The 21,879-nt window shown below is 38.2% G+C and overlaps 1 protein-coding gene and 1 long non-coding RNA gene across 2 annotated transcripts; one reads left to right on the top strand and one right to left on the bottom strand.

The window, feature by feature from the left end:
* Positions 1-151: 151 nt before the first annotated feature.
* Positions 152-5,000, bottom strand: pex11a (peroxisomal biogenesis factor 11 alpha). The gene is made up of 3 exons (XM_022191344.2): positions 4,681-5,000; positions 4,409-4,524; positions 152-1,481 (listed from the first exon to the last, which is right to left on the bottom strand). The coding sequence occupies exons 1-3, from the start codon at positions 4,734-4,736 to the stop codon at positions 913-915; spliced, it is 741 nt and encodes a 246-aa protein (XP_022047036.1). The 5' UTR covers positions 4,737-5,000; the 3' UTR covers positions 152-912.
* A 7,077-nt stretch (positions 5,001-12,077) lies between these two features.
* LOC127535144 (uncharacterized) lies at positions 12,078-16,340 on the top strand. Its single transcript, XR_007943786.1, has 3 exons — positions 12,078-12,387; positions 14,917-15,844; positions 16,088-16,340. It is a non-coding gene; the product is annotated as an uncharacterized LOC127535144 (long non-coding RNA).
* The last annotated feature ends 5,539 nt before the right edge of the window (positions 16,341-21,879 follow it).

The following is a 21,879-nucleotide window of genomic DNA, read 5'->3' as shown; positions in this document are numbered from 1 at the left end:
CAATCAACCGAGAGAGTGAAATTATTCAGTCATCTGAACTGGATGACGCTACTGTGAACTTTCCGTAACATTTACTCAGGGAATTTGAAGGTTTTTGGGTTTATACCCTGAAGCACTTTCTCTGTGTCATAAAGATCAAAACACACAAGCATCCAATTGTTGAACAATATATTAAGAATCTGACAGATTATTTCCACATTTTCCATATTCTCAGTACCGTCTTTAAATTACTCGACTCACAGCCAAACTCCATTCTTTAAATGAGAATGAAATATTAAAAACACGTATGACATCCCTGGAAATCTCCAAATGATTTTTACCTCAGACAGCACATTTGACTGAGAAGCAGCTTATTCATCTCTCCACTCTACAGGATTTTTATCACAAAGTAGAGAGCGGAGAAAGGTAGTTCAAGTTAAAGTGACAAACACATCCCAGAGAAACACTTTTCAAAAGTAGATGCCAACACTTGCATCAGCAAAGAGCCCTTGATTTGGAAGTAAAATACTAAACTGCTAGTGTTTTGTGTGGTGTTGTAGAAAACAGGAATGTAAAACAGTCAAGGCTTGGATCTTCTAATACAAACATAACAATACAAAATAATGCACAAGGATATTATACCAATTTGGTTTGCTCCCTTTGAAAAAAGAGTTTTAAAGTTAATAAAAAAAATCAGTACAAACCAGTTAAATTCTGTATTTGTAGAAAATTGCAAGCACTTCAGTTATTGCTGACTTGAGTTTGATGTAAAACAAATAAAGCAAAAATGCTACCAAATGCCCCTGTCATGTATTGCCTCATTTCACCAGTTAAGGTTTACAGCTTCGGCTACATGACACTAAATCCTTTCAACACTTATCATTATTAACCCTTTTATCAGTAGATAGTCAGCAGAGTTTATCTTCACCCTTGTTATGGTTTGATTCTTAACGTGGGCCGCGCGAGGGTGAGGATCCCAATCAGTGACGACATCAGACCACAGAATCCAATCACTCCTCCGTGCGACTGGTATATGCCCAACTTATCTAAGGGAATGAAGAGGTCACAAATGTTCTTCAGAGTGTCCAAGGCAAGAGCTGGATCTGATTTGAAGGATTCCAAAAGCAGGAAGATAAAAGCATCCAGCTGAGGAATGACAGCTTCAGCGACTTCAGGACTCTCACTGAGATGCTGATCCATTTTCTGTCGGCAGCGTTTATCTCTTGCTTTTTGAAGCATCAACCGGAGAACGACATAAACGTCTCTGGTCAGATTCATAACTAGCGAGTAGAAGTAGCAGCGAGAGGCGTTTACGCTCCAGCGTTCCTTGTCGATATTGCGGAGAAGGCCGACGCTTCTGGCCCACAGTACATTGTCACAGAAAAAGTAGAGGGCGCGGGTGATGTTGGCCGCGGTGAGGCACAGGGACAGCACTCGGTCAGAGAGTTGCATGGTTCGCTTAGCAGCCTCAATGGAATTTGCCGTGTTTCCCAGCCTGAACACTGACAAAGGAGGAAGAAATAAAAGCGCATTAGAGCAGTAATCAATTTAATATGAAATGTCAGGTCAACATTTCATAATGTTGGACTGCAAAGAGACAGTTAAGCTACAGTTAAGCTACATTAAACTAAACTACAAGCTCTGGCATCTGTACTGAACAAAGTTAAGCGCTGTGGTAATCTAGGATTCCATACTTATACATGACTATAGAGTCTATGTGGCTGTCTGGTGGCTGACTATGTTTCTGGTGTTTGGGACTTCCGGGAACATACAAGTTGTAACGCAGTGCATCATAGAGAGTTCTGATCATTTCTGGAAGTCCATAGATTTAGTTCAGTTTTGGCAATTACTGGAGATGTGGGATGGGAACCTCCAAACATCAGACATAAATGCCAAATGGTGAAAATGTCCAATCAGAGACTGACAAAAAAAAAAGATATTCAATTGGGGCATCTCCAATTGTTACCCCTGTGCTAATGAGCTAAAAGCTGTATTTCATTTGAATAACTCGTATTCAGGAGATGAGGAGAATTATGATTGTTTTGGTTTAGAGAAAAATGGTTTGTTTATATTTGATACACACCAAAATTCCTAACTTATTGTCTTATAAAGGACAGTTACAGTGTGGAACCTTATGTGAAGTATAATTTAAGCAAAAGACAGATCCCTGTGTGCACAATTACACTCAGGAACATTACCATTAGCTTTAATGCTACTACAGAGAAGGACAGACTTTGTTTTCTGTGTAATTTAGGTGAAGGTTGATGACAACGTTTGTTTTATGTTTTACTGTCCTGTATATGAAGATATCAGAGAGGTATGGTACTTTTCAGTAAAATATCCTCTGTTTATTTTGATCTCTTTTGGTTGGATGACCATGAAAAAAAATATAGAGTTATGTTTTAGAAGAGGAATCTTTGTCATGTCGGGCCTGGGATAAAAGGCAACATAATTTGTCTGAGAACTGAGCAGCAGAATATTGTGCATTTTGGATGTATTTCTGCAATGCCAGTGTATTGGTGTCTTGTAAACCCATGTGTGTATGACGCCAAAATAAAGAAATCAATCAGCTACAAATCTGTAATATCTGTCACTCTGAGGGAAAGACGTGAAGATCTCCATTCACTCCATTTTCTGGTTCAGGCTCTTCCTTTCAAACTTTGCTTTGTGAACCCTTCAGACATCATGTTACAGGCAAATCTTCCTAAAAGCTTCATTGTTAAACTGTGAAACATGAATGTCTCCTTCACCCATCACTTTTCCAGGCAGGCCGAACACAGAGGCAGCAGAGCGCCATGGCTTCAGCTCTGGTGCAGAGACTAGATAATTAAGTGTTTTTCTGACAGAGCCAGGTCTGGTTCTCTGTGGCCCGGCTTTTGGCCTTGTTTCAGCTCGACTGCAACAAAACCAAGTGGCACAAGGTCTTTTTCCCCGGGCCCTGCTCTAAGGCATTGCCATGTCTTTCATTTCCATGTAAAGCTTGTGTCGAGTCAGTCTCTGAAAATTCTGACTTCATTCTAAAGCCACAAAGTTCAAAAAGTTTCCATATTCCCTCTGGAATCTAAAGTGAACTTGTCTGTGAGCGGTCTCAGGCAGTCCACATATCAGCAGACAGTGCACCCTTACAGTGCTCATCTCAGCTCACAGCGGGGAAAAACAAAAAGCTACAGACAGAGTTCGATGTTGCCACAAAAAGCCTCTTCTAAGCCCATGGGCTGAATGGATATGAATAGCAAAGAGAAAACAAAATATTTAATGTATCCTCAGCTTGTTGAAATTTCCCCTGACTGTTCTCCAAATAAGTCCAGCTATGAGGGATCACACTTTTAAAAGGTAGGAACGCATGTGATCGTAGTACTTTTTGCAACATCATCCACAAACATGTTCTGTAAACTGTTAATTGCTTGTTCAATATGTTGTGTATGAGGTTGAATTTCTTCGTTCTGACACTGTGTTTTTAACAAATACCTGTACGCATCAGTAGTCACGGAGATACATTTTGATAACCTGGAAATCTATCATTGAATATTCAATTAACTTTAAAAAGAGTGGCAAATAAATGTCATTTATAGCAATGTGGTAGTGCTATGATGTATGGAGGGTTTCTACACAAACAGCATAAAAAGCAAACATGCTTTTATGAAATGCATATCGACCTTCAGTGTAAAAGGTCTCGCTGCTATTCACAAAGCAAATGCCATATATTTATGGATACAAGTAAACACACAAATGCTCCATTTGCTATCGTAATTTTCTAGAAGAGGTCAGAGCTATGCAGTGTGGACACATTTTGAAAAATAGCAGATCCGTTTCTGTATTTTGCACAACAAGCACCATTTTGGCCATTTTGTGTTATATTCTATGAAAACATATTTCCTTGAAAAAAACAGCTACCGAGAATGTTGGATAATTGACAATAAATTGGACTGAGGTGGAGATTGTTAAATGGCCTTTGCTTTTATTTCATTTCTCTGTGACTCAGCTCCTGTGTCACGGGGCTTTAAAGAATGGGCAGGTAGGAGTTCATCCTGACTCTCCTGAGTTATTATTATGCAATTTTTTATAAAAAGAACAGTTTTTGAGAGGGCAAAGATGTGATTAGCTGAAATTGAGAATTTTTATGATTGCTCAGTTGTTCATTTGAGGCATTTATCAAGTAAAAATGGGTTTGCTGCTGTTCTTCGCTTTCAATAAATGTGGAAATTTGTTCAATCTGTTAAAACAAATTAAGCTTACATTTGGTTCTTGGACATTTAAATTTTCACACTTTATCTGGTAAATCCTTCATCTAAATAAGGACCAATAATAGTCTAAATAACCGTGATAAATATTTGCAGGCCAACAGGGAGTAGTTCTAGTTTAGAACTGGACTCCATTACAGCAGCCATAGACACTGAATGACCCTTTCCCTCCTTCCCTTCATACTCACGTTTTCGTCCAGCGCTCATGTGGGTCTCCAGATTTTTAAGTTTTGCCACAAGGTCCTTTCTCTCAGAGTGGTTTCGGAGTAAATATATCGACAGTGCACATGCATACTGGGTTGCCCTGAAGTATTAAAAGCAGACAGAGAGAAGCTTCAGGGAGGAAAGTTCAGAACTCAACTTTTGTTTCACGCTCACCTCGTAGCTTCGTGTTTCTACCAATAAAATAAACCTTCAGTTTTTATAATTAGGTCACAAATACAGCAATCAATCCACTCACCTGAATATACGGTCCCTTCCTTGACTTTGACTGGTGAATTTTATGACAGCGTCCATTGTAAAAATCGACCAAGAACAGGTTGTTCTAGTTTAGCTAAAGCCAAGTTTAACCTCGTTCAGCGACGAAGCTGAAAACATTAATTTTGCGAAGTGTAATGCCACTTACTTGTCCTCAGTTTAAACAGTGCCAACAATTGCTGTTTACATAACGTTTCCAATTAAAACTCTAACAAATACTTAGAATTTCGAAACTTCTTCCGCGTCCCACGTTGTCAATAAGCTAATTTTGCCCTCCGCCTCTATTAATATATACCGGCGGAACAAAACCGTAGAGGCATTTGTTTCCCGACGGACTGCTTTGGAAACGGACCAAGAACGGACTCATTTTGTGGACGGACCAGTGCGTTACTATTGGTTACTATAGTAACTGTAAATTTTAGCTCTTAACAGACGCAGAAAATGTCAGTCCTAAGTTTAATGAGATACTGATAAAACTAGTTGGATTAAGCAGAAAAACAGAAGCGATTTAGACCCCACATACAAAACTAAATATTACCACGGCAGAAATGCTTTCAATTATTGGAAATACATGAAATAGGAAAATAAAATTACCCATTGCTTACTTTCTAAATATTGACACATTTTTGAAAGTTAGTTGGGGTTTTAATCTGTTTCATTGCTTCATTTGACAGTGATTAGTAACTCTGAAGTATCAGATATGATAATACTTCAATGAGTTACATTAAATGTTCTACCAAATTCTATCAGTAGTATAATGTGTTTCCAAAGCACACTTAAATATCAAAAAACATTGCGCTTTTTAGTAGTCAAAATAATAGCAACCAGTAACAGCCAGCTACTGTAAAAATCAATAAATAGATTTTTAAAAATGGGGGAAATTACACAAAAAATTCTCACACAACAGATCAAAAAGTGCTGCTTCGATGAGTGATTTGATATATATTGTAATTTACATGATGCTATGACTAATTTCATACTGATGCCCTGACTAATTTTTACATGCTCCTAATCTACTATAATGTAACTTGCCTTATCCTTAATTATTTTGGTGTTTAAGTTCAGTATGTATTTTAATATGTTGAACAGGGTTGGTTTATCTCATTTCTGTATCACAAAGATGTTGATATCTATAGTATATGTCTGCAACTCACAGTAGTGTTTATAAATTTTTAAAGAAGCAAATGTTACTTACAGGTAGGATTAATGTTGTATACAGTGGCAACACTACATGGAAAAAGTATCATGTTGGAAAGTTCAATAGAGTTCTGCAATCAGTTTTACATTCATTAACTGTTTAAGTAAATTGGAGTAATAAATATGTATAAATACTGTCCAATACTGTTGACCACTACAGTCACTGCTCTACTGTAAAATCCACATTCAACAGTAGAATACAGTAAATAACAGTTTCAAAAAACATTGAAAATACAGCTGTCAGTATTTTACTCTAATTATACAGGAATATTTGTTGCGTGTACAGCTTAATGTGTAATACAATTAATGCATCAAAATGCCATCCATTAGCCTCAGTTTGTTTCATCGAGTACAGAATGGACAGGAAGTCATCCAGAAGCAAAGATTTTATTTACATGTGATTTGTGTTGTGTTGCAAAGTGCTTATCATGTAAATTACCAGAGTAAATGTCAAATTTATGAGCAATTAAGTGAAATGAGAAACAATAGAAGTACAACACAGATCTACAGCACATCACATTATCACTGGTGTTTTCACATTAGTAGCATTTTAGTAGCATCATATTTGATGCTGATGAGTGTTGCGTCATAAATCAAAGGACTGATAATGACCTAACTGCTCAAGTTCAAGTGCAACCTTCCTTTCAATAACTGCATTAATGACTGGAATGCAGCCTTTCAAACACTTTCCAAAGGTTTTAATGGTTAATTACAGCTGGCATTAATGTTTCTCCTGTTGTACAGAGTAAACAAATCCATCTTGTTATGCTGTGATCAGGAAACAATGCAAAAGCAGACACAACAGGCATCAGGTTGTAGCAAAAAACAAACTTAAATCCAAAACTTACTGAATGGGCTAACAAAGGCTGCTAGGAAAACAAAGAAAAGGCACCCAGGGAGACTGAACAAACAAAGTCCAATAAAAGATGTCAAAAAACAACCAAGAAAATTTTCAGAAAGGAGAATTATATACAGCTGGGAGACACTAAATCACAGTGAGGGACTGAGAATACACAGACTGGAGTTCAGGCAGCAGAAGTAGAGATAGTTAGGTGAAAAAGGTAAACAGACAGATGAACTGGAATCTGACAGGGAAGACACATATGTAGACAGAGAGCTCATGTGGAAACAAGGCATAGGTGAAACTAATAAGGGTGGAAGAGACCATTAAAAAAGGAGGGCTCCCACAAGGGGATCTTTTCTAAATTACACATTAAATATTATATTATAAATAAAACCAAACAATGTGATATAACAATCTGTTTTAATATGTAACAGCACACTGTCTCTGTGGTGTGTTTGTCCCTGTGTGTGTTGTGTATTCAGGTATGTTAGCACAGATTAGGTATTGGTGCCTTTTATCCCTTGTAATCCAAAAACTCCATATGAGGCGGGGCGCCCCTAGCAGACAATGTGGGAGCTGCAGTGTGGTCAAACAAATGCAGTAGTAATGTAGGGCATAATTTTTTGAATATTTTTTGATGTACCGGTACCGGTCCGCAGACCGTAGGTGTGACCCCGAGGGGACCCCAGGGGGTCCGACCCAGCCCGCGAAATACATCTACAACATCAAAAAATATTCAAAAAATTATGACCTACATTACTACTACGGTACATTTGTTTGGCCACACTGCAGCTCCCACATTGTCTGCTAGGGGCGCTCCGTCTCATTCGGGGCAGACAGCGTGACGCAGCACCGCAACTGGGCACTTGCAGCAGATAGCAATATGGAATATGGTCTGTAGGTGGCGTTTTGTCTGTTGGATTTTTACCTGCTGTTCTGCTGGCCCTGACACTCCCATCAGCAAGACGTCTTTGTCAGCAAAGAAAAAAGAAAACAAATCAACTTTTCTTTTCGCCATTGTTAAGGGCTAGCTTTGACATTACAATAGGGTTGCAGACAATAACAGAGGCTTGACTTGAATGACGTGGAAATGTTCCCAGGTAACCTATCATTCGGCAAGGCAGCTGTTGCGCTGCATTATGGGATCTGTAGTTTGTGTGTTGTCAGCGCTTCATATCGTCTGGCCATTAACAACAACAATAATAAATCGATTTAAAATGATCTCGCGGGCCGGATATGGCCCGCGGGCCTTGTATTACACATGTGTAATAATGCGTAGGACGATTCTTAACCTGATTTTAGTAGTTTCAGAAATCTCAGTTGTTTTCGTTCCTTGATGCAGGTCAGTAATTTGACCCTTCTGAGAGAGATTAACATCCTTTCCAGGACAACATGATATGTCTCCCACCATGGTTGTTTAAGAAATGAGAAGCTCCTCACTGCATCAGCTAGGATTAAATATATTTTTGCGGCTGAAACATATTCATCACTGCAGTAATTATCTAATGGAAGGCTCTTAGCTGTTTGCTTAGTTAAATCTAGGTGGCGACTTTTTTTATTCAGGCAGTGTATAAGGAAATGGGGGTATTTGTGAAAGGCTGTGTGGATTTATTTCTCAAAGCTTAGTGAGAAGATTATGATTTAATGCGACATTTAAAAATGATTGTGCTGCTGAAATATTATTTCATCTGTTAAGGACTGGTCCAGTGTGTGAAGTAATGAGCTGCCTAGAAACTAAATGTTGATTCAAATGTGGTGTTTTTTCCAATGCCCTCACCTCTTTGTTCATAAGGTCACTCTGTTTTCCAATATCAGCTGGACTCATTTCCATAGCAGTGAAGTCATGATGGTGCTGAAGTGACCTTGAAATAATTCCTATGCAGGACCGTGTTTGATGAGCATTGTTTCACATACAGTATATCCTCAATCATAATAGTAATTTGATGGAATAAATGTATAACTTATTGAAGCAAATTTCAGAATATGGCTTCAGATGAATCAGTATGCGATTCCACAATCAAAACAACTGAATACCTGATGAAGCAGGCGGCTCAATGACACATTTAAATATTTAAACATTTCTGACCCAAAGCAGTGAACATGCTTCCTGATTGAAAAGTTCGGGGGGAAATGACTTTCACAGTGTTTGCTTTCGCCGAAGTGGAAAGTTAATTTCCAGCAACTTCTCAACAGACTCTGCACACATTAAAAATGGAGATGTGATGAAAAACGAGATGAGCAGGGAGCTTAAAAAGTGAGAAATGATATTCTTTTTGAACGTGTTTCATTGTGATAAAGAAGATCAGGGAAGAAATGATGAAATTAATAAACCAAAGGACTGATGGTTAACACTCACAAAGCCTTTTCAGTCCATTCGAGCTCAGTCTGTCCCATTGTTCGCTGCAGTTTCTGCTCATATCAGCAGCTCTGAAATAAATTATATTGCGGCATTGTAATTGGAAAAATCGGAGAATTGAAATGGGACCAGCAACAGTTTGTGAACCAAGTACTGAGCACTTAAAGGTAGAGTAGCATCTGTGACACAACTGCCAGTATTAACTGCATCTATATAGATATTGATAAAACCTCTCTTAGTGCGTGCAGATTTAGTAACATCCCCCGCATGTTTATGTACAATCACAGCTGTACTGAACAGAATTTCTGGAGTGAAGGTCATTTAAAATGCCGCTTGCTTTAATATTATTGATTAGAAAGGGGGTAGTCTTTAGCTATAAATATAAGCACAGAGGCTTTTTCTCTGCCTTGACTACCATTATTTTTTCAAGCAACATTTGAAACAGGCTTCTGTGCATGTGTTTCCTATGCTTTTGACGCAACACATACATCTAGCCTGACCTTGAGTACCAGCGTCTATTTATACACTTTACACTCTCTTGACCTCAATATTCCTCCAAGTATCCAAGTCTGAAAGCACGCTAACAACCAGTCTCCTTTAAATTCACCACTTTTTTGAAAGAGGTTTCGTTTCCTTTACAAGAAATGATTTCAAGAATGCTTGAAAAGGGAGAAAAAGCTCAAAGGGTTAACAAGATAAGAATATCCTTCTGATTGTGCCACTAAAGCATAACTGCAGTCCTGCAAAGTCTTTTATTCTTCCAAAGCCTTTGAGTACAGCGTACTGTCAGAAACTGAAGTGAATTTGAAAAAACATCATTAAAATGCATGAAAAAGCTCAAAATCAATATGCTTTTACTTAGGTTATGGGTTGATGAAGGACTTTATAAAAGTGTTTATGGAGGTAATGTGTTGTCTGCAACAGAAGAAGCTGCAGTTTACGGACTGAAGCTGAAGGACAGGATTTCTAAGAACTTTGTTTATTGCGACGGTGCTGCTTACCAAACAGGGTGGTTATAAAAGCAACAGCTTACAGTTTCAAAGCATTATTTCACCCATAAAAACACTATTGAAATAAACCTTTAAAACTATAATGTTTTTTTTTTCCCCTACTCCAAACACTTTCTAACTAACACGATATGATTTTAAAGGTTTATTTTGCTCAGTTACTTTCAGCCCTACAGTTAACTTGATTGGTCAGAGCTGGAAAATCTATAAAATGTAGCCCACTCTGCTCCTCTCCGGTATAAACAAGCTACTCTTTGAGGATTTAGCAATAAATAAAGTTACTGTGAAGATTTATACTGAAATAACAGTAAAATACTGGCAGCACACATGCATCCATTTTAATTTATTATAATATATTGCTGATAACTGTTGATTTCACAGTATTTTTTCTGTATATAACAGCTTGATATTAAACTCTAATTCCATTCAAGCTTTGCAAACAAAACAAAAAGCTGAAAACCAAGAGAATGCACTCTCAAAGTTTATTACAAATCTTCAATGTTTCACCTGAAGATTGTTAACAATTTATTTTTATAAAACTGACAATATACTGCATCACTGTACTTGGAAGAAGCTGCCTCAAATAAAATCCTTAAAATACAGGTTCTACTGAGCTCATCAGCATAAAACTCAGATGCTCAAGTGAGATAGCTTCAAGAACAGTGCAATTCAGAATTAAAATAAGCATCAAGAACAGTCCAACAGAACTGCATTTGAAATTAATAATGCTTTGCACAGTAGAGCAAACGGTGAGAGACTTAACTGCAGCACTTGGCTGGTTTCCTAATCACCAATGACAAGTAACCATAAACCAAACAATAAACTGGTCTACACCCACTCAGTGGTGCCATCGATCATCTATAATACAGTGTCCCCATATATGCAGCAAAATTATTTAATGTAAACATGTTTTACACTTTCTTTGGCATTTTCAGATCACTGCATGGAGCGTGTCCTCATTTTAAAATGCATTAAATCTACAGCAGCTACTGTGTGTACAGATGGATGAACTGACTCATAGATTTTAATGTGTGTAATTTTGAGTCCAGCTTTATTTTGTGCAAAACCAAAAGCATGAGCAGATACAGAAAGATGTAAAACAACGGATGGATCAGACAAGTGGAAAAGCAAAAACAAATACATGGCAAACACAAGCACATGCGAATAATAAGACACTGAACACATTTGTGTGCTTATTTGGGAGACGTGTTGTTGTTTGTTAAGCATAACTGAGTCGAAGTGGCCAAGGTCCAGCGTGCCTAATTATGCATGTGGTTTTGTGTGCTGCATCTGGTTGACTATCGCTGTCTTATTGCAGCGAGTGTGAAAATGAATTATAAAGTTTGTGAAGAACTACTGCTATTTTATTGATTTTTTTCTGCAGAAGTTGCAATCAAGCACTTCAAAAAATCTGATAGACCTAAAGGTTATATGGGATTATTTTCAAATTTATATATCATTTTACAGACTTTTCAGTAATCAGTAATATAAACAGAAAAACACAAACTGTCTTTTTTTTTATTTACCCCCAAATAGATATTGGTCAAAATGACAGACAGACAAGCAGGGAAAACTCACACTTGGCCTAAAATATAAAACAAATAAATAAATAAATGAATGAAAAACGTGTCAGCTCTTCCAAGCAGAGATCAGTGTGATCAATAGAAACCATTAGAGGAAAGGATCTGAATCCCTGCAGAGATTAGAACAACTCACATCTTAATTGATGTAATTAATTCTTTAACAGCCTGGCTATAAAGCTGTCATGTTTTCTATCTACTGAACTTTTTGTAATCTTTCTCATTGTCTTTAACGGCCGATCTTAAGAGAAAAGGTTCATATTGCTTGTTGGAGATGACTTTAGAGCTCCATATATTTGTGACAGCGGTGATGGAAACGTACACGGAGCAAAAATCAGCTAGAGAACAGATAAATGATCAGTATAGAGCATCCATTCAGCTCCATAGCAACACTTCTGCGTGCATTGTTTGAAAGTCAATCCGAAGCCGAACGCCTATAAAAGGCCCGCAGACCTTTAGTTCTGTCTCTTTTTGCACTTGGACTTCGAGGACTTTGCAAAACGACCTAACCGCTGGAAAGCTGCGATCTTTGGAGAGCTAAAGCTTGAAAGCATCTGAACTACCAACCTTTGGAAGAAGAAACTCGTCGGATCCGATAAAAGAAGAAGAAGAAGAAGAAGAAGGGACCTAATCTTCAGGAGAGACCACCAGTCAGAGAGGATCACCTGCTATTCAGAGGACAGCAGACCCTAGAGTCAGCATGCCGGTAAGAAAATTTCATTCGTGCTTTTCATGGGCCTAATTCACTAATTTACCCCTGTTAACAAAAGTTAAAAATAATTAGATGAATATAGAATCTGTTAAGTAAGTGAATGTTTGATGATTTGCTCGAAAATCCCAGTTTGGGTGATGCTGACGTTGTCTTCATGTACAATTGTTGTTGTTTTTTTCAAGTTTTCTTGTATTAATGTTCCCCGTAAATGTGAGTATTGTGTGAACAAAGCTGCAGTAACTTGAAAAACCGTGACTTTGGTTTTTGAAGCATAAATTTAGTCAAAATTGGCGTTCAAAGTTTTGGAACCAAGATGGAAACCGGGACATTTTTCATAAAATGCTCCATGAATAATCAGCATTTTATGAAACATGCTCTTTAAAGTGGCATAATATTAAACATTTGTGTGCTTATTACTGATTGCGATTAGTTTAGCGTGACTTAACACCAAGGTGCGTAATTACGCGTGCAGTTTTGTGATTTATATTAAGTAAATACCAAAACAGTCGCACACAAGTGTTTGTTTACTAAAAAGGGAGTGTTTTTTGACTTTGAAATAACCCAGTTTGAGGGATACTGACATTCACGTGGTGTAAATTTGTTATTTTTTTTGTTTTTTTTTAAATGTTCTTGTATTAGTGTTCCCATTAAATGTGAGGATGTGTCAACAAAGCTGCAGTAACTTGAAAAACTGTGATATTGTTTACAGAGGGCATAAATTTAGTCAAAATTGGTGTTCAAGGTTTTGGAACCGAGATGGAAACTGGGACATTTTTCATAAAATGGTCGTGAATAACGAGACTGTAAAGTGACAGAATGTTAGACATTTGTGTACTTATTTGAAAAGACAACTGTTTTTGATTGTTGTAGGCTGAACATGACCAAATGTTCAGCGTAATTACGCATGCAGTTTTGTTATTTATAGCAGTGATTTGTGCAAACAGTCCCAGACAAATGTTTGTTAAATAAAAATGGAGTATTTATTGACTCTTTGAAATAACCCAATTTGAGTAATACTGACATTCACGTGGTGCAAAAATGTTATTTCTGAGTTTTCTTTTATGAAAGGTCCTGGAGATGTGAGGGATGTATTTACAAAGTTGTAGTGACTTCAAGGGGACAAAAACAACTTATTTTGATTGTTTAAGGTGAATAATTTTGTTGAAATTTGAGTTAGAAATGAGTGAAAAAAGATGGCGACTGGACCATTTTTCAAAAGACGCTCAAAAATACAGATTTTGGTAACCATGGAGATGTTGGAACTACTAGGAGAACCGTGAGGAGGAAACGTCACGGCGTCAGAACGCGCAGATTTTGTGCATCGAGGTGTGATGATCCTGTTTGTGAACTTGTGTTGACACAGCCAGATTTGTGTTGTTCTGAGCTCAGAGTTGAACTCAATTCAGTGTTGGATAGCGGAAAAAACAAGTGGCCGAGGTCCAGCGTGCGTAATTACGCACGTGGTTTTGTGGCTGCATCTGTTTAAGTATAGCTGTTTTATTGCAGTGAGTGTGAGAATGAATTATAAAGTTTGTGAAAAACTACTGCAATTTTAATGATTTTTATGGTAAAGTTGAGATCAAATCTGATAGATCTAAAAGTTATATGGGATTATTCTAAAGTTTATGTGTAATTTTACAGACTTTTCAGAAATCAGTAATATAAAAAGAAAACCACAAATTTTCTTTTTCCCCCCACATAGATATTGGTCAAAATGACAGACTATCATCGATTAAAGCTTTCTCTGCAGGATGGAAAATGTAATGTTGTTGAATTGTGTATTTGAGACTTTGAGAAGTCTGACAATTTACTGATGCTCTGATGTTACATCACAGTTTGAGGTGTTTTCAGGGTAACAGTAATGATGTCTGTCACTATCAGCTGTAACATATGTGAGGCAGATTTTGTAGGAGACAATTCGTGCAATTTGTCAGTGACTGAGAACTACAAAACCTTTTAAAACATACAAACACGACTCATTACAGTCATCTGTTGCCTTCAAATCCACCAAAAATGAATTGAATGTGAGAAAGAGTTGATATGTGTTGACTTTTTTCTAACCTGACTGCTCCGTCTCAATCTCTGTGATGATACAGATGCTGACAGCTGCTTCAGTCACAAACTTTTTACAGCCATATCTGTAAAATTTCAAAGAGCTGTCATTACAAATCAGTAGTTGAAATCTCAGTTGCTTTTAATCAATTTTGCTTCAAATATCCTCATGGCTCAAATGTGTGTAATGTTTGCTGCATTGTTTTCATTCAGTCTTCATCTGTGGTGCTCTTCGATTTGAGGTTTGTGGTGAAGTTAACACAAGCACGGTGTCCATGTCAGCTCCAACAACACACTGTGTACCACTACACTGTATCTGACAGTCCATAGTTCCATCCTCTGGCTTTAAACACAGTTTTGATGAGTTGTTCTCATATAAAGTTAATGATTTAATGCCCAGTAAATCCTCATGATGATTTGATGTGTGTTCATGAAGCCAATATTTAAATGTTATCTTGTTTCTGTTATCAGAGCGATCCACGCCGCCCACGCGAGGGCCCCTCAGCTCGCTGGGCTCCAGCTACCAGGCCCCCAGTTCACAGTCACGCCTCTCGCTGGCCTGAACGTATCTGGGCTGCAGCTGGCAGTGTCGTGACTGTCTTTGACCAATGTCCCCGGAATGCGGATCCCCAGCTTGCGGCTCGCTGGCTCAGACTCGTCTGGTTGGCAGCTCGTAGGGTGGCGGCTCTGTGGCTTCTCAGGAGTGAGCGCCGCCTTCGGAGGCGCTTTGCTCGCCGGCTCGCATGCTTGTTGGGTGGAAGCTCTGGGGTGGAGGCTTGTGGGGTGGCTGCTGACTGGTTTGTACCCAGCCTGGCTGAGCTCCGGTTGGTATTAGCTCAGTGGGTCTCAGATCAGTGGCTGTCAGCTCGCAGGCTTGCAACTGAACACTGTCCTGAGTCACTGCTGCCCACGAGTCCTCCACCTCTGCGCTTCTAGCTGCTTTTAGCTGCCCTCCAAGCTTCGGGGACTAGGGCAAGATTTCTGGGGGGGTAAATCTGGTAGCTGGAGAAAGGTAAGTATTAGTTGTGTGGTCTCCTCACTGCCAGAGGAGTTGTATGCCACACAGATTCCCAGCTTGCTGCATCTTGCAATGTAAGTATTATGTCGAGAAAAAAGGTGAGTTTCATGCTGATTTGACACTCTTCATGCTGTGGGTGTCTCATTGATATTTTTAAGACAACAGCAGTCAAACAAGCTCCCAAAAACAATGTCATTTTTTAAAAAAAAAACTAGATCAGATTCTGCCGTGTTGTTTTCTTTGTTTTCTTTCAGGAGAGATGTTGAATGACTCCATGACTCCAGGACAGGAAAGAGGGCCCAGTGTGACGACGAGGGACAGAAGCCACCATGAGTGAACCCTGAGAGGATAAGGAAGAGGAACATTATAGAGAGCATGGAGGTAATTTAGTTGTGCTTTAGTACAAATGACCCTACAGATACTGTGTGCACTAGTACTCATTATATAGCATTTAACTCCAAAGGTAACCATTCTAAATTAAAATGTCTCTACAGACACTGTTACAGCTGTAAACTCAGTGACATCCTGATATTTTCAGTTATATTCCTTGGAATGAAAAGATGAATTGAAACACTGTACTGCACAATTTATGTGTTTATGTGCTAACTTGTTTTTGTGTTTCAGCTGGCGCAGGACCTCTGCTGCGCTTCCTTCACCCCAACCGGTCGAGGCAGATGGCCGCCCTCCCTGAGCCTGGTTCTGCCGGAGGTTTTTCCCTCCCTGTTATCAGGGAGTTTTTTTCCTCCCCACTGTCGCCTAGTGCTTGCTCAAAGGGAATCCAAATAAAACTGGATTTGTTGGGTTTCTCTGTTGATAATTGTTTTGATTAAACTGTCAAAAAGAGAGAACTTAAAATAAAAACTCTGTTTCTTATAAAGTTTTATGTTATGACACCTTCCTTTGATCTTATAAGTTTAAGAAGCATTTTTTAATGGCTACAAATTATTTTTGCTACAAAGTCAAAACATAAGAGCACAATAAAACCACAGGTTACTAAAAAAGTGTCTATGAGTCCACCCTGAAACTGTACAGTATTTGAATCTACCAGTGGATGAATACATAGGACAGTGCATCCACTGAATATAGAAATGCTGCATAAAGTGTTTAATGCTAATTGATAAGTGCTAATTTACATCCTTTGTTATGAGATTCAGACAACTGCATACTAGATAATATGACAAAAATAAAACAAGGTTAGACACTTCACAAACAAACGGAAAACACAAAAGAACAGTGAACAATATCTTAATGAAAGACACATCTCCAATATTACAATTAAATGTTTTTTAGTTGTTTTTACAAATATATTCTACTGTTACAATACTTTCAGTGTTTTTCTCCTGACCTCCACTGCTGTTAGTCACACCCAGGCATCCATCTATCCATCTATCTATCTATCTATCTATCTATCTATCTATCTATCTATCTATCTATCTATCTATCTATCTATCTATCTATCTATCTATCTATCTATCTATCTATCTATGAAGAAAAGAAAGAGACGATATGAAATGGTTTTAAAAGTGTCAGTGATGACAGCAGATCTGATATACTGTGGGAGGCTGTTCTATAATCTAAAGGCTGCAACCTCAAACACCAGATCTCCTTCCAGCAACAGCTCAGAGGTCTATTTCAGAGGACCTCGGAGTCAAGAGAGTGTAGGAGTTCAAACAACCAAGGAGCAGACAGCCCATTAAAAGCCTTACACACAAGCAGCAAAAGCTTAAAGATGATCTATCTCTGCAGGCTGCCAGAAGCCCAGCAGCATCTCTTTACAAGTTTTTGCAAAATTGTGCAAATTTCTAATCTCTGAACTTCTGACACTTTGCCAGTGGCTCTGGTTCTTTTTCAGTTGTTCCTTTGAGAATCAAATGCAATAATCATATCCAGGCTGATACCACTGTGTTGAGTACTTTCTGAGAAAAAAACTCCAACAAATCTTAGATTCTTTCAACAAAAATAGCCTTTATGTTATCTAAATAAACTAACCAGAACTGTATTTGTAAATCTTAAAAAAAAATGCAACTTTGTAAATCTGTGTAGTCCAGTTTCAACACTTAAAATGCAACTCTGTAACAGAGCTTTGCTCAACAGTGTGTTGTGTTGTTTATTTAATGATGTTTTTCTTTCAAAAAATACACCCAATATTGTGGGATATTCACTGGGTTGCATGTCTGTAGTAACTGAAAGGAGAATTGAAAGACATAAAAGTTGTTAGACAACAGAATTTCATAGACCCAGTTTATGACAATATATGTATATGATGCCTGCTTCTTCTGTCTTTTCATTTTTTAGGAGCTCCAGTATATTCATTGAGCACAAAGTAATCATTGTTTAACTTTCAAATCACAGGTTTGGATTTCTAATAGCAACTACTGTACCGATGTACATCTGTCTTACAAGGGAAAGTAAACCCTGGATACACTTTTTACTTTTCAGAAGGACAAATGCAGAAAATGGTGAATGAGGTACAGAAGCTGGTAAAAAAAAAGTTCAAGACCCTCGGGTCTCCCAGCCTTTTCTAATATCGTACATGAAAACCTCCAAACCACGGATTTGTAGTGAGTCAGATGGGAAAGTAAGACAGGGCTTGTGCAGGACTTTGTCAGTGAGGACACAAGACTATTGAGTCTTCAGTGAACCTTCACATTGGTATGTTCCATAAACTATAAATCCTGTTTTGCTCTGTCACTGTATTGAATATGACACCAAAATAAAAACCTCAGCTATGTGAGCCTTCAGTCATCATCAGCTGAGAGAACAGCAGCGCAGTGTGTGTCTTCAGGGGAGGCAGGCAATCAAGTGTGATGAGAATGATCTTTTTAAACACAGATTACTTTCTAGCAAATTGTGAATTCGACATAATCATCAAAATACTGTAATCTGCCTCCAGCTAAAATCCCCAAAAGAGGAGCATTTAATAGCAAGGTTATGACAGATTTTCTGTTCATGCAGTCACTATGGCTCAAACGGCACATTTTAAAGCGTACAGGTGTGCAGTCAGTAACAACCATGGAAATACATTTTTCTATTTTTTTTGAAGGACTCTGTACAATTGGTGGCCTACTCTCAGTAATTTCTGTACAATTGAGAGATGGCCTGGCGGATCCGGATCACCTCCAAAATCTAATCGATTGTTACTTTTGCTCTTCCGGACATCCTGTAAAAATTTGGTGAAAATCCGTCCATGACTTTTTGAGTTATGCTGTTAACAGACAAACAGACAAACAAACTCCGATGATTACATAACCTCCTGGCGGAGGTAATGAAACAGCCAGTTTAGATCAACATATGAAACGGGTTCATTCTCTATACACCGCTTTATCCTCACTAGGGTCATAGGGGGTGCTGGAGCCTATCTCAGCTGACTCGGGTGAAGGCAGGGGACACCCTGGACAGGTCACCAGTCTGTCACAGGGCTACATATACAGACAAACAATCACACTCGCATTCACAGCTACGGACAATTTAGAGTAACCAATTAACCTCAGTATATTTTTGGACTGTGGGAGGAAGCCGGAGTACCCGGAGAAAACCCACACATGCACAGGGAGAACATGCAAACTCCATGCAGAAAGATTCCAGGCCCAGGCCGGGATTTGAACCGGGGATCTTCTTGCTGCAAGGCGAAAGTGCTAACCACTAGGCTACTGTGCAGCCCGAAATGAAACATCTTTGTAGTATTGTGAGCTGAAAGATGCATTCTGGGGGATGTCAGACTTTCATTATTGGCTTAAAAATGAGCACAATATAGTAACCTTTAAAAATATAAAAAGATAATACAAACTGGTGACTTATAGTGAACTCAGTGTAATGTGATTAAATATTGTCATGCTGTTTTGTTATGTTTAAAAGTAAAGTGCGCAAAAGGATTAAGTATAGTAAGAAAGAATGATATAGAAATCTGGCAACTTGAAAGAAAAAAGACAGTGTTTTATTGTTCATCAGTCATTCTCTCTTAGGCTTTGTGTTCATTGCAATCATTAGCAATTAGTAGCTAATATGCTAAACTCCATATCCAAACAATCCCTTTCATTCCACTGATTCATTGGCAGCTGTTGTGTTCAGCGAATTTCATTGAATAATTAATGGTTACTGTTTTTTTATCTGATGGCCGAGGGGTGAGTCGGTGAATAGACTGAATGATGATGTGATGAATTGATGCACTGACTAATGGTGAACGCTGCTGACTGAGGGGTCGGCTGTGGCTCAGGTGGTAGATGGGATGTCATCGGCCCCTCCACATGTTGAAACGTCCCAATGGCTCTGCTGCTAATACTGTATGAGTGTGTGTGTGTGTACACATGTGAATATGCAATGAAAAGTACTTTGTTGAATCGCTAAGGCTTAAAGTTGAGTGACATATAAATGGATAATAACTTTACTGTGATTGGATAAATGTGTAACATAGCAGACTTGTGGGGTCGACACAAAACGACAACAAACAATATTCTGCAATCAATATTCTTCTGTTGTCGTGCAAAGTGATATTCTGAGATTGCATATGTGCTAGAAGCTTTGTGTCATTTAACGCAGTTTAAATGACAAGAGAAGCCCTGGGAAACATTATGGTGAGATGATTAGATGATGCCAATGATTGTAAGCAAAGGTACGGTTGGGATTGTGGGTGTTGATCATCCGTAAGTCATATACATACATTTACATATAGTACATGGCAATAAATGACATGCAAAAAGAAAAATGTGTTGTAAAAACACATAGAATGGCTTGGTGTGTTTTTGAAACACCATTTCATTATTGTAAGCTGGATATTACACAGTAAGGGTTACATCAGATGACTGATTTGCAGTCTGGACACCTTTCCAAAAACAATACTTGTACTCTGGTTGATGATGCCACAGGCGTCCTTTGATGTCTTTTGTATTGTTGCTCTCCAGCGGTAAGCTATGATTTTTTTTTCTTTTGAACTCAGGGTGTTTGCTACCGCTTTGTAGTGTTCTTCACGTATTGTTGTTGGTGCAATGTTCTTCATCAGCGGCAGACCTTGTACTCTTTTATTGACAAGTGTCCATCTGTGACATCAGTAACCTTGTCTGCTCATGAACTATGTAGCTCAAACAAAAAAAAGATATTCATTTAAAAAATGAATGAAACCTTGAACATGTAAACAGGACTTTTTAAAAGTAAAGAAATAAAATGGCATTAGCCTGAGTCACAAGTGCAGCAACTAAATAGTAGACAATCAAATCACCTTTTGAATAACAGACCTGATATTCATCCCAGTTACATAAAATGAATCCACAGTATCAGAAAGTGAAAGATATTACCATTGTAGACAGCTGACTCTCCTCAGCACCATTAGTCATATAAGAAGAGAAGCAGAGTTTTATGCTAAAATGGGAACAAGTTCACAGATGTGAAGAGTCCAAATGCAGTGGAAGCCACATGTTTTTATGCCTAACAAGTTAGTATGCTGCATGCAAATTGTCTGACTTAGAGAAAAATATAAAAATTCTATTGTTGTGGTAAGAAAATGGTTCAGTTTAACCGATTGTGCATAAGAAAGTTTTTGAGCTGTTTAACTGATGACAGATTCTGGAGCAATGAGATAATCCACATCCTGGCCAGATGTGGACAGTGATCAGATAGCGTGACCAATACAAAGACAGTCATTTGACCAGTGACTATAAAAGATCACCTTCAAATGCAACACACAAAGCTACAAGAGAAAAATGAGAATAGGTTGTTGTCATGATGGATGTTGCTATGTCAGTTATGACACTTCAATGACCACAGCTCCACTTTTTGTTGTCTAAGCGATCATTTCAGACAGCAGGGTAAATTAGACAATCTGCTACAGTGCCATGAAAAAGTATTTGTCCACTTCTCAGATTTTCTACACTTCAGTGTTTAAGAGCAAAGATAACCCAATTAAACACAAAATGCATTTTTTTAAATAATGATTTTACTTGTTAAGGAAAAACAAATATTCAAAGCTACCTGCCCTTGTGTGAAAAAATAATTGCTCCCTAAACCTAATAACTGGTTGGGCCACCCTCAACAGCAGCAAAAGAAATAAAACGCTTTCTATAACAGGCAATGAGTCTTTCACATCTCTGTCGAGATATTTTGGCCCACTCTTCTTGGCAGAATTGTTGTAATTCAGCAACACTGGAGGTTTTTTGAGCATGAACAACCTTTATAAAGTCATGCCAGAGCATTTCAATCAGATTTAAGTCTGGACTTCGACTATGTCACCCCAAAACCTTAATTTTTTTTTTTTTAAACCATTCAGAAGTTGGCTTGCTGCTGTGTTTTGATCATTGTCCTCCTGCAGAACCTAAGTTCACTTTAGCTAAAGGTCCTGAACTGATGGTCCCATCCGTCAGGATTTTTGGTAGAGAGCAGAATTCATGATTCCCTTAAACACAAGTTGTCCAGGTCCTGAAGCAGCA

The sequence above is a fragment of the Acanthochromis polyacanthus genome, chromosome 8, assembly GCF_021347895.1.
Source record: "Acanthochromis polyacanthus isolate Apoly-LR-REF ecotype Palm Island chromosome 8, KAUST_Apoly_ChrSc, whole genome shotgun sequence".
Taxonomy (NCBI): domain Eukaryota; kingdom Metazoa; phylum Chordata; class Actinopteri; family Pomacentridae; genus Acanthochromis; species Acanthochromis polyacanthus.
Note: the sequence above shows the minus strand (reverse complement) of the source record. Positions and strands in the feature narration are given on the sequence as shown.